This window comes from Rhineura floridana, chromosome 6, assembly GCF_030035675.1.
Source record: "Rhineura floridana isolate rRhiFlo1 chromosome 6, rRhiFlo1.hap2, whole genome shotgun sequence".
NCBI lineage: Eukaryota > Metazoa > Chordata > Lepidosauria > Squamata > Rhineuridae > Rhineura > Rhineura floridana.
In genome coordinates, this window is record NC_084485.1 from 28,304,967 (window position 1) to 28,317,314 (window position 12,348).

Sequence of the window (12,348 nt, forward strand, 5' to 3'; positions counted from 1 at the left end):
CAGCTTTCCCTTTAATGAAAGAATTCACTTTTGTGTCTCCATTCACAGAGGAATTTTGTTTGTTGTAATTAAGCATTTCCCCAGAATAATGTTGGCACCAATTTATTGTTGATGGTTTCAAAATAAGCCTTTACAACAAAGAAAGTTGGAAGGAAACAATGTGGCAAAAATATGCTTCCAGGCAGAAGGCAAATTAGTGGCCTTTTCTCAAATAACTCTACCTGCTTTAAGTGCTAGAGCAGAGCACAAATTATTGAGCTGTAATGCCTTCTGGTGTGAATTTTTTTTGCATTTGTAGGGCTTTTGAAATTATGGGTTGTATCCAACTAGATCCTCCTCAGAGCAGACACATTAAAATTAATGGAACTAAGTTAGTCATATCCATTAATTTCAGTAGGTCTACTCTGGGAGAATGCAAGGGATACTACTGCAGCAGGAATAGTGTCATCTTTTATTATTTATTTATTTATTTAATACATTTATATCCCACATTTCCTTCAGGAGGGCTAATAAGCGATAATATACTAAAAACATCTATAAAACATCTTTAAAACAACAACAAAGTATCTTTTAAAAATCCTAACAGTAAATGTTTTTGTATTTTATTGTTGAACCTTACTAGGAATTGTAATGGTGTTTCAATTTATTATACATTTCTTACAATGTTTTCTTTAACTTACTGTTTGACTATTTGAATTTTGTGCTGTAACAGTGAATTATGTAACCTTTTCATGTTGTGAGCTGCTTTGAGCATAGATTGCTATGGAAAGGCAGCATACAAATAGATGATGATGATGATGATTTCCAACACAGATGCAGACTGGGATAAGTTCTCTATTTAAAAGGCATGTTGAAAGAAAAAGGTCTTCAGTAGGCACTGAAAGACACAGACGATGCCTGTCTAATATTTAAGCTGCAGCTTCCGGACAACCTCAAGGACAGCCCTGTGTAGAGCATGTTATGGTAATCCAACTTGGAGATTACCAGTACATGGACAAAAGCAGTCAGGCTATCCTGGTCCAGAAATGGCTGTACCTGTCTTAGCAGCCAAAGGTGGTAAAAGGCACTCCAAGCCACTGAGATCATCTAGGCCTCTAGCGACAAAGATGGATCCAGGAGCACCCCCAGACTACGAACCTGCTCTAGTTAATGGAAATAAAATACAAGTAGGACTTGCGGCTGCTTCTTCTTCCCCCACCCCCAGGATTGCTGTTAGATCTGTGCAAACCCCCTCCTGATTCAGATTTGGGCCCAATTGGGTTTGGATCATTCAGCCTCATCTGACAATCTGAATCAAAATACAGAAATCTGAATAGTTTGTCCTCTCATTGACTTGCATTAGGAAACCAAAACAGGCATAACTTGTTTGTTTTTTCACAAAAGTGCATTGCATTTGGAGACATAGTAGTCCCTCAAGTGGAGATCAACCCTGCCAAATTTCAGACAGGTAGATAGAGGGGTTTTTTTATGCTAACAACCTCCCCCCCCAAAAAAATAAAATATTTTTTTAATAAGACTGTACAGTCAGTTGAGTGAGAGCTCAATCCTGCCAGTTCTGTATGGCCTGTTCTGTGATGATTTTTTTTTTTAAATAAATTCTTAGCTTAGTGGTGATGCTGCTGCTACTGCGAGAACCTCTGCCTCTGGTGGCACTACGACTACTACGTAGATGCCTCATGCTACTGCTATACACTCGCTGTATGTGTGCTGCTTGTACACTGACTATGTTTATGTATATAATTTGTGCTACTTATGCATTGACGGTACAGTATACTCACAAGATTTACTGACACACACAAACACACATACAACAAAGTACTAATAAAGTCAGACACAGAAATCAGCTGTAAATAAAATGCAAACCTAACCTAAAAAACTAGGGCCAAAGTTGGGGAAGCAGCGACACTGCCTAACTAATTAAGACAGAGACAACCAACTTTTCCAAAAAATGGGATGGAAGTGGGATTGACTGGGAAAGGCTAGAAAACGGTTAGAAAACATACAGAAATATAAGAGGCTGGGTACTGGTAGGAAGAACTGAAGAACAAACAAAAGGCAAGCTGAACAAATGGATAAGGATAGAACTAGAATTGATTGAGAGAGGATGGAAAACAAACATAATAAGAAAGCTGGGTAGGGTACTGAAGGATAAACAAAAGACAAGATGAACAAACTCCATCAAATTTTCATACCTTCAGAGAACTTGCAAGAGTGAAAAAGACAGCAAGGAGCTGTTTTTAACACTTCACACACACACCAAGCACTGATTGGAGAGTGTTGTATAAGATTCTAGCCCTGGATTGGAAGCTAGAACTGTCAATAGCAAAATCCAGCTCCCCCCATCCCCTCTCCCCACCTTGGTGTTTTCCTTATATGGTGGTATTTTGTATTTTTGCAACACTGGAGACAGGATGGCTGGCTTTCTTAGAAAGTGTTTTTTGCTCCACATAGATCCAAATCGATCTGACCAGGTTTGGATTGATTTGAAGGTGCCTCAAACCACTTCAAATCTGGTCTGAATTTTAGCTGTGTTAGATGCCCATCTGTTGAAGTTTGCTCACTTTTAATGTCTGCTAAAGTGTGGTGAAGTACAGCAGTACAGAGGAACGTGACTGACTCTGCTTCCCTCTTGTACTGAAACAATTTTTGGTATCATTCTACAATGATTTTGCTTTATGTAGTATTTAGAGCCTTATAACCTTATTGCTAATTTATGCAATTTAGGTGTTTCTGGACCCACCTTTTGATGATATCAACAGCTGTGTATAAACTGACTTTAAACAGAGTGAACTGAACTGCTTTTTATGCTGCTTTTCCATGGGAGGTTATTACAACATTTGTTTCCAGGTAAGCACAGGAAATAGTGTAAGGAAAGCACTTGCTGTGATTAACTGTTCTTAACCAGCCTGCAGAGTCTGCAATTCAGTGTTTCATCTTCTGACACCCTCAGTCTCTAGTAGTTGTCTGTCGGCAGGAGCCATGGATGGTTTTCCCTCAAGAAATAAAGTTAATAGCTAATTAATAGTATTAGCTTAAAGCTGCATGCTTTCTAGCACTTGTTTTGTGTGTCAGTTTGTCCTTGCTTTTCTCTTCCAACTGTTTGCTGGTTGCCTGTATCATAATGAACATGGAGGTGCAGTGCCCCCACAACTCTCTTTTTTGGTATAAATGTTGGGATGTAAAAGTTCTGTCAGTAAAATTTCTGCAGAGAAATTTAAAAGGAAAATGGTGTGGAGAAAGTACATATACTTTCTCCCGTTTTGTAATACTAAAACCTAGGGTTGCTCATTGAAACTCATAATTCAGGATAGGTAAGAGATCATGCTATTTCATAATGTATCATTTGACAATTTAGTAGATTTGAAGCTCTCAGACACCAGCTAGTTTTCCTGTTGCCCCTAGATTGTAATTTAGGTAAGTTCCTGGTCAGGCTCTTCTGACTTTCAGTGTAGTCTCTGCTGTAGTTTTGAAGGTAAAATGATGCTGAGGAAACTTTGCATTGAATAAGTGAAATTCTGTAATGTCAGGGTGGCTTTGTTTTGAATGTAATTAATCTTTTTAAAAACTCCACATACACCTTGAAGCTTGGCTCTGTTGCTTGAGTCACCTATGTTCCTCGGTTGTAGGGTCCAGTAATGAATCTCATATTTATTTATTTAGGATATTTATATGCCAATTTTGAAGCTGTTTGCTTGGCAAAAAGTGGCTTACAAATATGTTCCAATGAAGTTTTTTTATGGTTTCAGCAGGGGCAGGCTTTTGCATGTAGGTCTTTCACACAATTATTGTCTACACAGGTCCTGGCTGTCTTGGAGAGCAGCCCTCTCTGATCTATTCCTCCACCCCCAAGGCCAAATTTGGGAATAGGTCAGATGATGTCTGTCAGTTTGTATCCCCCCCTCCCCTGCTAAGACACTATCAATGCTGGGAACAAAAATGTATACCTCCCATTTTGTGTTTGCTCAGAGATATGTTTTCCCAAAGGTAAGGTGAAGTAGCTTTCAGTCACTTTGTCTGAAGTTATTAGCTGCATCACCAACTGTCGCTTGATGCTGAGTTTGCAAACAAGTATTGAATTGCATGGCTTTCTTTGGTTTCTGGGATAAAAGCTTAAACCCAGGTTTGCCAAGTTTTCTTGTATGGTTGCAAACATCCATTTTTATTTTTCAGCAATATAACAGTCCTATACAAGGTGAATCTGTTTATACAGTGGTATTGTTCAGAGTAGTGAAGTCCATTAACACAGTAGTCAAAGTAACTATGAAGATCCAATATGAAAGGAGTATGTACTGTTGCTTGTCAGGTCTGAAGCTTTAGGGCATCTTTGGGGGGGCAGGGTTAGACACTTCACTCAGCTAACTGCCATAATGTTTGAATGAGCCTTCTTGCTAGTTAATACTTATAAAACTGATAATAACTTAGAATGAGCCCATATCCTCCTTCCTGACTGCTCCCTTTTTGCCACCTCCTCTCATTTGCTGACTTCACGCCAGATCCCTTTAAACCACAGCTCCCTGTTAACATCTGAAACAGTGAACTGTGACTTAGGATCACAGTTTGATCCTGGTTTAAGATCCTGGTTAATAAACTGACACTGAACCACAGCTGTCCATTTTGAACATTAAAGAGACCAGGACTGAAGCCAGTATGCAAGGAGAAGTGCATGGGCTAGGTGCTCATTCCTGGTTTAAACTAGGATTTATTAAGCGGGAAATGTTGTCATTTCTGAAATACCTTAAGTATTTAAAGTTTTTACAGTTTTTAATGCTTCAGCTATAATATGACAAGCTTAAATTCTATCTAAATTTTTATAAGGCCAAAACTGCTTGACTAAAACTATGCTGTGTAACTTGGATATGGGAGGCTTATTAAATGATGTAGGTAAACTTCAGTTTCATTTCCAATTTACAATAAGGCCCATTCCAACTGACCATTGAGTGATTTTGGCAGTGGCTGACTTTATTTTAGCTCTTATCTAAATAGGCAGTAGTTGTTAATGCCTACATAAGGTCCCCAATCATAACTATGCAAACAGTTTAGCTTACCATACATAGATTTTGTCAAAGCGTGGCTATGAAAATGTTAACATTTTTGTATTTACTGTTGATAAGGTTCTTTTTTGCAGGCTATTTGACTAATTATGCTATTATTGAATATATAGTCACTTTTACTAATATAAGCAAAATGCCTACAACTAATAAGAAAAATAATTTCTAATTACATAATATGCAATGTAATCCTACGCATGTTTACTCGAAAACAAGCTCCCCTAGTGTTCAGTGGGACTTACTCCCTTGTAAGTATGTTTAGGATTGCAGTCTCAAAGTGATGTATGGAATCAAATGACAAGCCATATAAAATGCTGGAACATTAAAACATTTAGTAAAAACAGCAAAAGCAGCATTAATTTCAACATGTTTGAGGCTTCATCTGGTTTGGTAAGAATGCATGAACACTAGGACTTGGTTAATGCTTTACTGATGTATTATCATTAGAAATACCAGTGTATGCACTTGGTTTGCACATTGATGAGGTCCACACCCATCATAAGACACATTCATTTGTTATTACATTAGTATGGGTGTTCAATATTCTGGATAGCCCACAAAAATTAAAATAATAAAAAGTATTAAAATACAATACAAAATAATAAAAGCAGAAAAAACATGTTATTTATGGCAGATATTAAAAAAAAACATGAATTGGAGAATTGAGGTGCCCAGATTATAAAAACATAAGGTGTTTAAAAGGCCTGGGCAAATAAAACAGTCATTACCTGGGTGCCAGTAAGGCCATATGTATGGCACCAAGGAAACTCTGGTGGGATGCATTTCCATAACTGGGGTACCACCACCAAGAAGGCCCTCTCCCTTGTAGCCAGCTGCCCCACTTCATTTTGTGAGAGCACTCAGAGCAGGGCCTTTGACAAAGATCTTAAGAATTGGATAGGTGGTCCTCAGCCATGCCAGTAGGAATGGGGAACCTGTGACCCTCCAGATGTTGGATTACCACTCCCATCATTCCTGGTTATTGTATGTTTGTGTTTTTACAGGTCTACCTGATCTGCACCGTGTGGGCCTAGATTTGTGTCTGGGTGAAGTCACTAATTTGTATGTTTTTCTTCAGTTTTTTCCAAAATAATTGCCCGGGTGGAATCCAGTTGGTGCCCTTGTGCTCACAGAAGGGCTTTTGATTCAGTGAAAGCATCCAATAACAGAAGAATGCCAGTTTCCTTCCCCTCTGAAGTCTACAGTGCCTTCTACAGAGTTGGAGGATATGGGGGACCGCAGGGGGAAAGGAGTCAGCAAAAATCTCCCCCCATACTCATCTGTTAGCAGGCACCTCCACTGGATCAAAAGCCCTTCCATGGATTAATGATTACAAATTGAATTCTACCCAGCATGAACTAATTGTACCTGGTTGCTGACAGAACAACTTTTAAGTAGGAATTGAATGAAAACTTAAGATGGTTTCTTGAGAAATCATTTGGTATATGGCCTTGCTGCTGCTATAACTGCTTGTCTTGCCAAAAGAACAATCTTTTCCTAGGTGTTGTGCGCAGATTGTATTTTTAAAACTCTTCTAACGAGGAATGTTCCATAAGATGTTCCATGACACCCAAGAAGCTGAGTCATTACCTAGAGACGGTTCATTTCAATCAATTGAAGTTGGAATTCTCACAATTACTAACTACAGAGATTTCAAGCAGTGCAGCTTATTTACCTGAGTTTTTTCTTGTGTTGAGCTGATGTGATTTTTAGTGAAAATAATAAAAAGTGTTATTAATCTGTGTTTTGTGCTTTCATATGCCATGGCTTGTATTCAATGTAGCACTAAGGTGAACGTTCCATCAGTGCAAGGATTTCTTCTTGTGCAATGGAATATTCTCCCCCTCTCCTCCCTCCATGTGCCCCCTAAATCTTTTCTGGGTTTTCCCCCAATCCTCTTGAGCAGTTTTGGGGACAGCACAGGGAGGAGGAGGAGGAGAGGAAGTCCTGTTGAGCTAGCAAGGGGTAATTCTTGCACTGATGAGATGGCTTAGTTGAATACGGCCCATCTCATTTGTATCTGTGGAAACAGCCTTATCGTAGCTCATTATTTAAAGCTGCCTTTCCTTTCAAAATACGTCAGAAAATTTCTACCTCCAAAAAGGCTACGATAAATCATATTGAAATGTATAAATTGTAGTGGTTGATGTATTAAACGTAATTAGTCCAAAGAAGAAATGAAAAACTGCCTTGTACTGTCAGACCACTGGTCCATCTAGCCCAGTATAGCTTGCTCTGATTAACTGCAGTTCTCTGATGGGTTTTCCAGTCGCTGCTAGCCAAGATTATTTAATTGGAGATGCCAGAGATACCTGCCCAGCACTAACCACAGCCTAAAATAGATGGCTTGAGGAAAGATTGCCACTTCTTTTTGGGACAGATATACGGAACATACATTTTGACAGTGAAAACTGCTGATACATCGATGCATCTAGCCCAGAGTTCTCTACTCTGACTGGCAGCAACTCTTACAAGATCCAAGCCAGACTTTTCTTAGCCCTGTTTATCTGAGGTATGGTGTGCTAAATGCTATAGAGATCTTTCAGCCAAATTTGATGGAAGTAAAATTTGTCCACATACACAATGTTGATTATCTTAGATCAAGGAAATTCTGTAAATAGATTATTATCTTGATATGACAGTTTGTAAGCTTTGAGACTAATGGTCCCACTTCAACATTCCTGCAGTCTTTTCTGTAGTTTTTGGTAGAAAGTGTAACTCATGAATATATATATAATGTTGTAAGTCTGGAGGTAAATTAAAGGAAGTCTGGAGGTAAATTAAAGGAAGGGTCTTGGCAGTGGGCTTTGGAGACTAGAGAAAGAGCAAGTGGTAAGCAGAAAGATGGACGTTAGATCTGTGTAGCTTCATCAGAAGGGCTTTCCACAGGCCAATCTCTAGATTGGTGTTCAGGTGGAATCAACATCTCACCATGCCACCACTAACCCTGCCCCCCAAGTGTGATGTTGGTTGCCTGGGCAGAGAAGTGGTTCAGTTATAGAGGGCAGGGTGATTGTACCAGGTGGGTACATTCTTATAGCTTCCTCAACCACTTCCAGTTGCTTCCTTGCATACCTCTCCCCATTTCACTTGGTCCTTTAATTCCCTCTTTGTTCATTCCTCCTCTTCCCCTTGTTCTTGTATTTCACCTTATCTCTCTTGCTCTCCCAACCTATTTCTTTTGGGTCTCATTTTCTCTTCTCTGCCATTTCCCTCCAGTCTTTTTCTACCTCTCTCCACTTTCTGTGTGTGCTCAAGCTTACTCAGTGTTTCTGCATGTAGTTTATACCTACCATCACATTCCTCTTTTCCAGCTGCAAAAGAATTGTCAAATTCAGTGAAATTAGCAAAACTTTGAGTAAGAACTTAGTGTTAAAAGCTTTCATGATTAATAACCAAGTAGCATTACCTACAAAATGGGAAACTGAACACGTTTCTAGGGAGTCAGAAATAAAATTAGCTTGGTGCTGTCAGCTAACTTTTTGTTTTTGCCCCCCGCCCCCTTTTTCTAAGCCTTTTAGTTTCTTGGCATTAGCAGGTGCTGACACTTCATATTTCTTCTCATCCGGGCTTTTTAAAAAGGGTATTCAGACCTCAGATGAGGTGCAAAAGACATCTTAGTCTTTTCAGTATACATCTCTAGTTGAATCAGTTTCTCCTTAGGTAAGATGTGTCTTGTTTCTAATAATGCCGTCCTCAAAGTTCTAATGCTGATGGGTTGGGTGCAGGGTTTTTGTCACACCTTACTTTTGTGGTGGCCAAAGAATTTTTGTTTGATTCTACAAATCGTATTTTCCGTGGTCTGGACCCTGCAGCCTTCCTGTGTGGCTGTGCTTTAATTAAATTCTAGTGGAAGAGACGTCTCCTCCTATTGGGCTTTTTAGGAAGCATGGACAGACAGGGAGGCTGCAAAAGAGAAACATTGAAGAAAAGTTTATTGGAAAAGAAAAACATACATCCCACTCCTGCCACCTCATAATAAGATAACCTTAAAACCCCACATCCACAGAATTCCTAAAGTTCCCTGAGAATGAGACAGAAAAATAGAAGCCTCTTTCACAGAGGAGGAAAAACTTTTGAGAGTCTGGAGGAGGGATTTCAGCACTAGTTTTTAGGCCTTGTTTACTAGCAGTTGGCAATGTCCTCATTTTGCTGGGTGTCCTCTGAGAATGTCATACACAGCCTTTTTTGATGGCAGACCAATATTTCATTCTGATTCACCATTGCAGGAATTAATGGTACTTCCTACCAAAAGTCATAAGATACAGGAACTGTGTAGCAGAAGAGGAACTTGCATGGAATAGAAAGGCTTTGAGAACTCATTATTTTCAGCAGCTACAAAGGGGTATGTGTCTGGTTGTTTATCTGGATCTAAAGGATAGATCCTATTCAGATGGACAGAATAAAGAAGTAAGCAGTCTAGGGTGATAAATGATCACATTTGATCTCAGAGGGTTACTGGGTGAATAGCAGTCTGTGATCACTGACCAAGAGCCTAATATATTTTGCACATGAGCTTAAATGGACTTCCTCTTGCTCTAGATCCATTTGGAATTGGGCTACTCATGATGCCTAAATATTGCCTTGGTGGATCAGATCAAAGGTCCACCTTGGCTATGTCACTGACTCCAGCCTCTTATATATCTGAATTCTAATATATTAATACGCTGAGCATCATTTCTGTATTCCACATAGTCTATAGTTTTGTCAGTAACCCTAAGGCTGTAATCCAGTACATGTCTCCTCAGAATTAAAGCTCCATTAGGTTCAGTGGGACTTGCTGCCAGGTAAGTGTGTGTGTTGGATTGCAGCCTAAATCATTCCTTCTTCCCCAGCTCTAGCACTAGCATATAACTGACCCAAGAAATGGAGGATAGTTTCACTGTCCTGTTTGCTTCTCCCCCTTTTTTTTAAGGAACAAAAAATAACATATACTACACTGGAAATGGGAAGTGAACTGGCATCATAGAGTCCCCCTCCCCCCAATAGTCTCTTCATTTTAAGCTTTTCCTCATAGTGCTTTGATCTTCATGATCCTTAGAGTTGTCCTTTTTGTCCCTTCTCCACTGGTACTTGAGACAAAGCAACATGGTATTACAAACATGGACACACCACAGGCATATAGTACCATTATGACAGTTTTATTTTGAATTATTTCCCTAACATTGAATTTGCCTTTTTTTTAACTACCACTGATGAGATACTTACTGTGAGCTTTGTATTTTAACATCTAGATGTTTTCCAGGTGGCTAACCACTTTTTAGATCTCTACAGAATATTTGTGTTTAGGATATTTGTCTCTCACAACTTCACTTAGGTCAGAGATTACATACCTGGTGTCTGTGTGAAGCCAAGTTGCTGGTCCTTGTGTATTTTTAAAAAAATTGTTAGTACTTTTCACCCATGGAGGGGCTTTTCTTAATATGTGCTCACTTAAGTATGCTCTATGTTTGTGTATGTGATTGAAAGAGATGTACTTGGGCAGAGAGAGGAGAGATGTATATGTGACTTTGCATATATTAAGTGCACAAGTTCGTGAGAGATACTTGTGTGTATGTGTGTATATGTGAGAGTGTGTGTAGTGTGGCCACTTTGTATATTTTTCCCTGGTACTGAATGCTTGTTATTAGGTGGCAACAGGATGTGGAATCAATATTGTGTGATCTCCACAATCAGGATGAGCAGGACATAGGTGACTTCATGGGAAGCATGAGGTCATTATAGGGAAGGGGGAGTAGCAATGACTGTACTCTCTATTTTTGTGTTACGCCATGATCCTCATGGCAGCCATCTTGTATTATGCAACACACCCCACAGCAGCCATTTTGTGACTGGTGCATACAGTACTTTCTCAAAATTCAAAGTGTGCCCACCAGTCCAAAAGGTTGGCAACCCCTGACTTAGGATGAATCTGGTTGTTGCTCAGTTTTCCCTCCCCTGCTAGCCCCTTTCTTCATTTGCCCATGTTACCTGTGCCCCCTGGACTTCAGGCTTGGCAACAAATTATTGTGGGGGTGAGTGTTTATTGTTCTTAATGTTAACCATTTTGTTTTTCCTTGAAAGCACAACAAAATTTATAAAAAAAGTATTTGAGAAGAACTGGAGACTAACCATTCTTCTGTTGGTTCAGTTCTTTCTTCAAGACCATTCGCAAAGCAAGATCAGAATTCTAAGCACAGAAGGCTTTGTATCATTTTCAGAGGGGAATAGTCACATTAACTTGATTCAAGGCAGTCATGATAGTATCAAATTCTCCAGTCCTGTGGAGAAAGGTTTTGGGTTGTGGATTGGAATTGTAACAGGGCCTGTTGTGAGGAGATGTGCACAGTGCAGGCACTTTAATGTTTTGCTTCTGTTCATCATAACTCATCTCTTCCAGCTGCATCTTGTGAATATAGGTCATATTGGACCATACTAATTCAGTGACAACAGCAAATGTCTTCATAATGGAACAGTTGTCAAGCACCATTATTAACAAACTGCTCTGTGAAGGTAAAGATGCTTCTCTGTCCAGTTCTGCAGAGATGAAAACCACAGTAATTATAAGTGACTAGCAGAATGAAGCATGCACTAAAATCTTAAATCCTGTGCATATTGCTAGAGGTGATCTTTATGTCCTTATTATACAGCCATGAGAGTGGCTGTATACTATAGTTAGCTTGGATTTTTTGCATTCTGCAATGTTAAATTGAAAATACCCCCTATGCCATTCTGATGCTTCCCATAAGCTCATTTCAAAACAAAACCTTACCAAACTTATAGACCTGAACACAGAAACACTTGCTTAACAACCCTCTACATTTTCATAGCGATACACAAAGCAGTCAGATAGAATTGATAGTTCAAAGTGTAAAAAGAGAGAGAGGGAAAAAACACCCCTTTTGGACTTTTTTCTGTCAGAGTTCTCATAATCTGTTGAAATTAATTAAAAATCAGCCATGTTTCCAGAATACCTGTAATCCTATTACTGACCTTGCCCCATACTCTGACCTTCATCGTCCGCTGTTTAAAAGTTAAAAAAAAGCCTGGCTGATTTTTAATTAAGAAATTTTGGCTTGAACTCAGTGATAATGTTGGGCATGCTCAGTAAGAACCAACTGGCAGTGTTTTAAAAGCCGGACTCACACCTAATGGGCTTGCCTAATCAGGGGGCCACATCCACACCAGACTTTGATTTCACGTGAGACAGTCATGGCTTCCCCCAGAGAATCCTGGGAAGTATAGTTTGTGAAGGGTTTCGAGAGGAGACTCCTATTCCCCTGACAGAGCTCCAGTGGCCAGAGTGGTTTAACAGTCAGCC

General features: G+C 39.4%; 1 protein-coding gene across 2 annotated transcripts in view; it reads left to right on the forward strand.

Annotated features, from left to right (window-relative positions):
* The window catches only part of ADNP (activity dependent neuroprotector homeobox), a 48,020-nt gene that overhangs the window by 14,477 nt on the left and 21,195 nt on the right, over positions 1-12,348 (forward strand). The window contains exon 2 of one of the 2 annotated variants that reach the window (XM_061631269.1): positions 2,725-2,847. The exons of the other annotated variant lie outside the window; for it this stretch is intronic. Within the exon in view, the coding sequence (XP_061487253.1) occupies positions 2,805-2,847 (43 nt within the window). The 5' untranslated portion in view covers positions 2,725-2,804. The remainder of the gene's footprint in view (positions 1-2,724; positions 2,848-12,348) is intronic. 2 annotated transcript variants of the gene reach the window in all.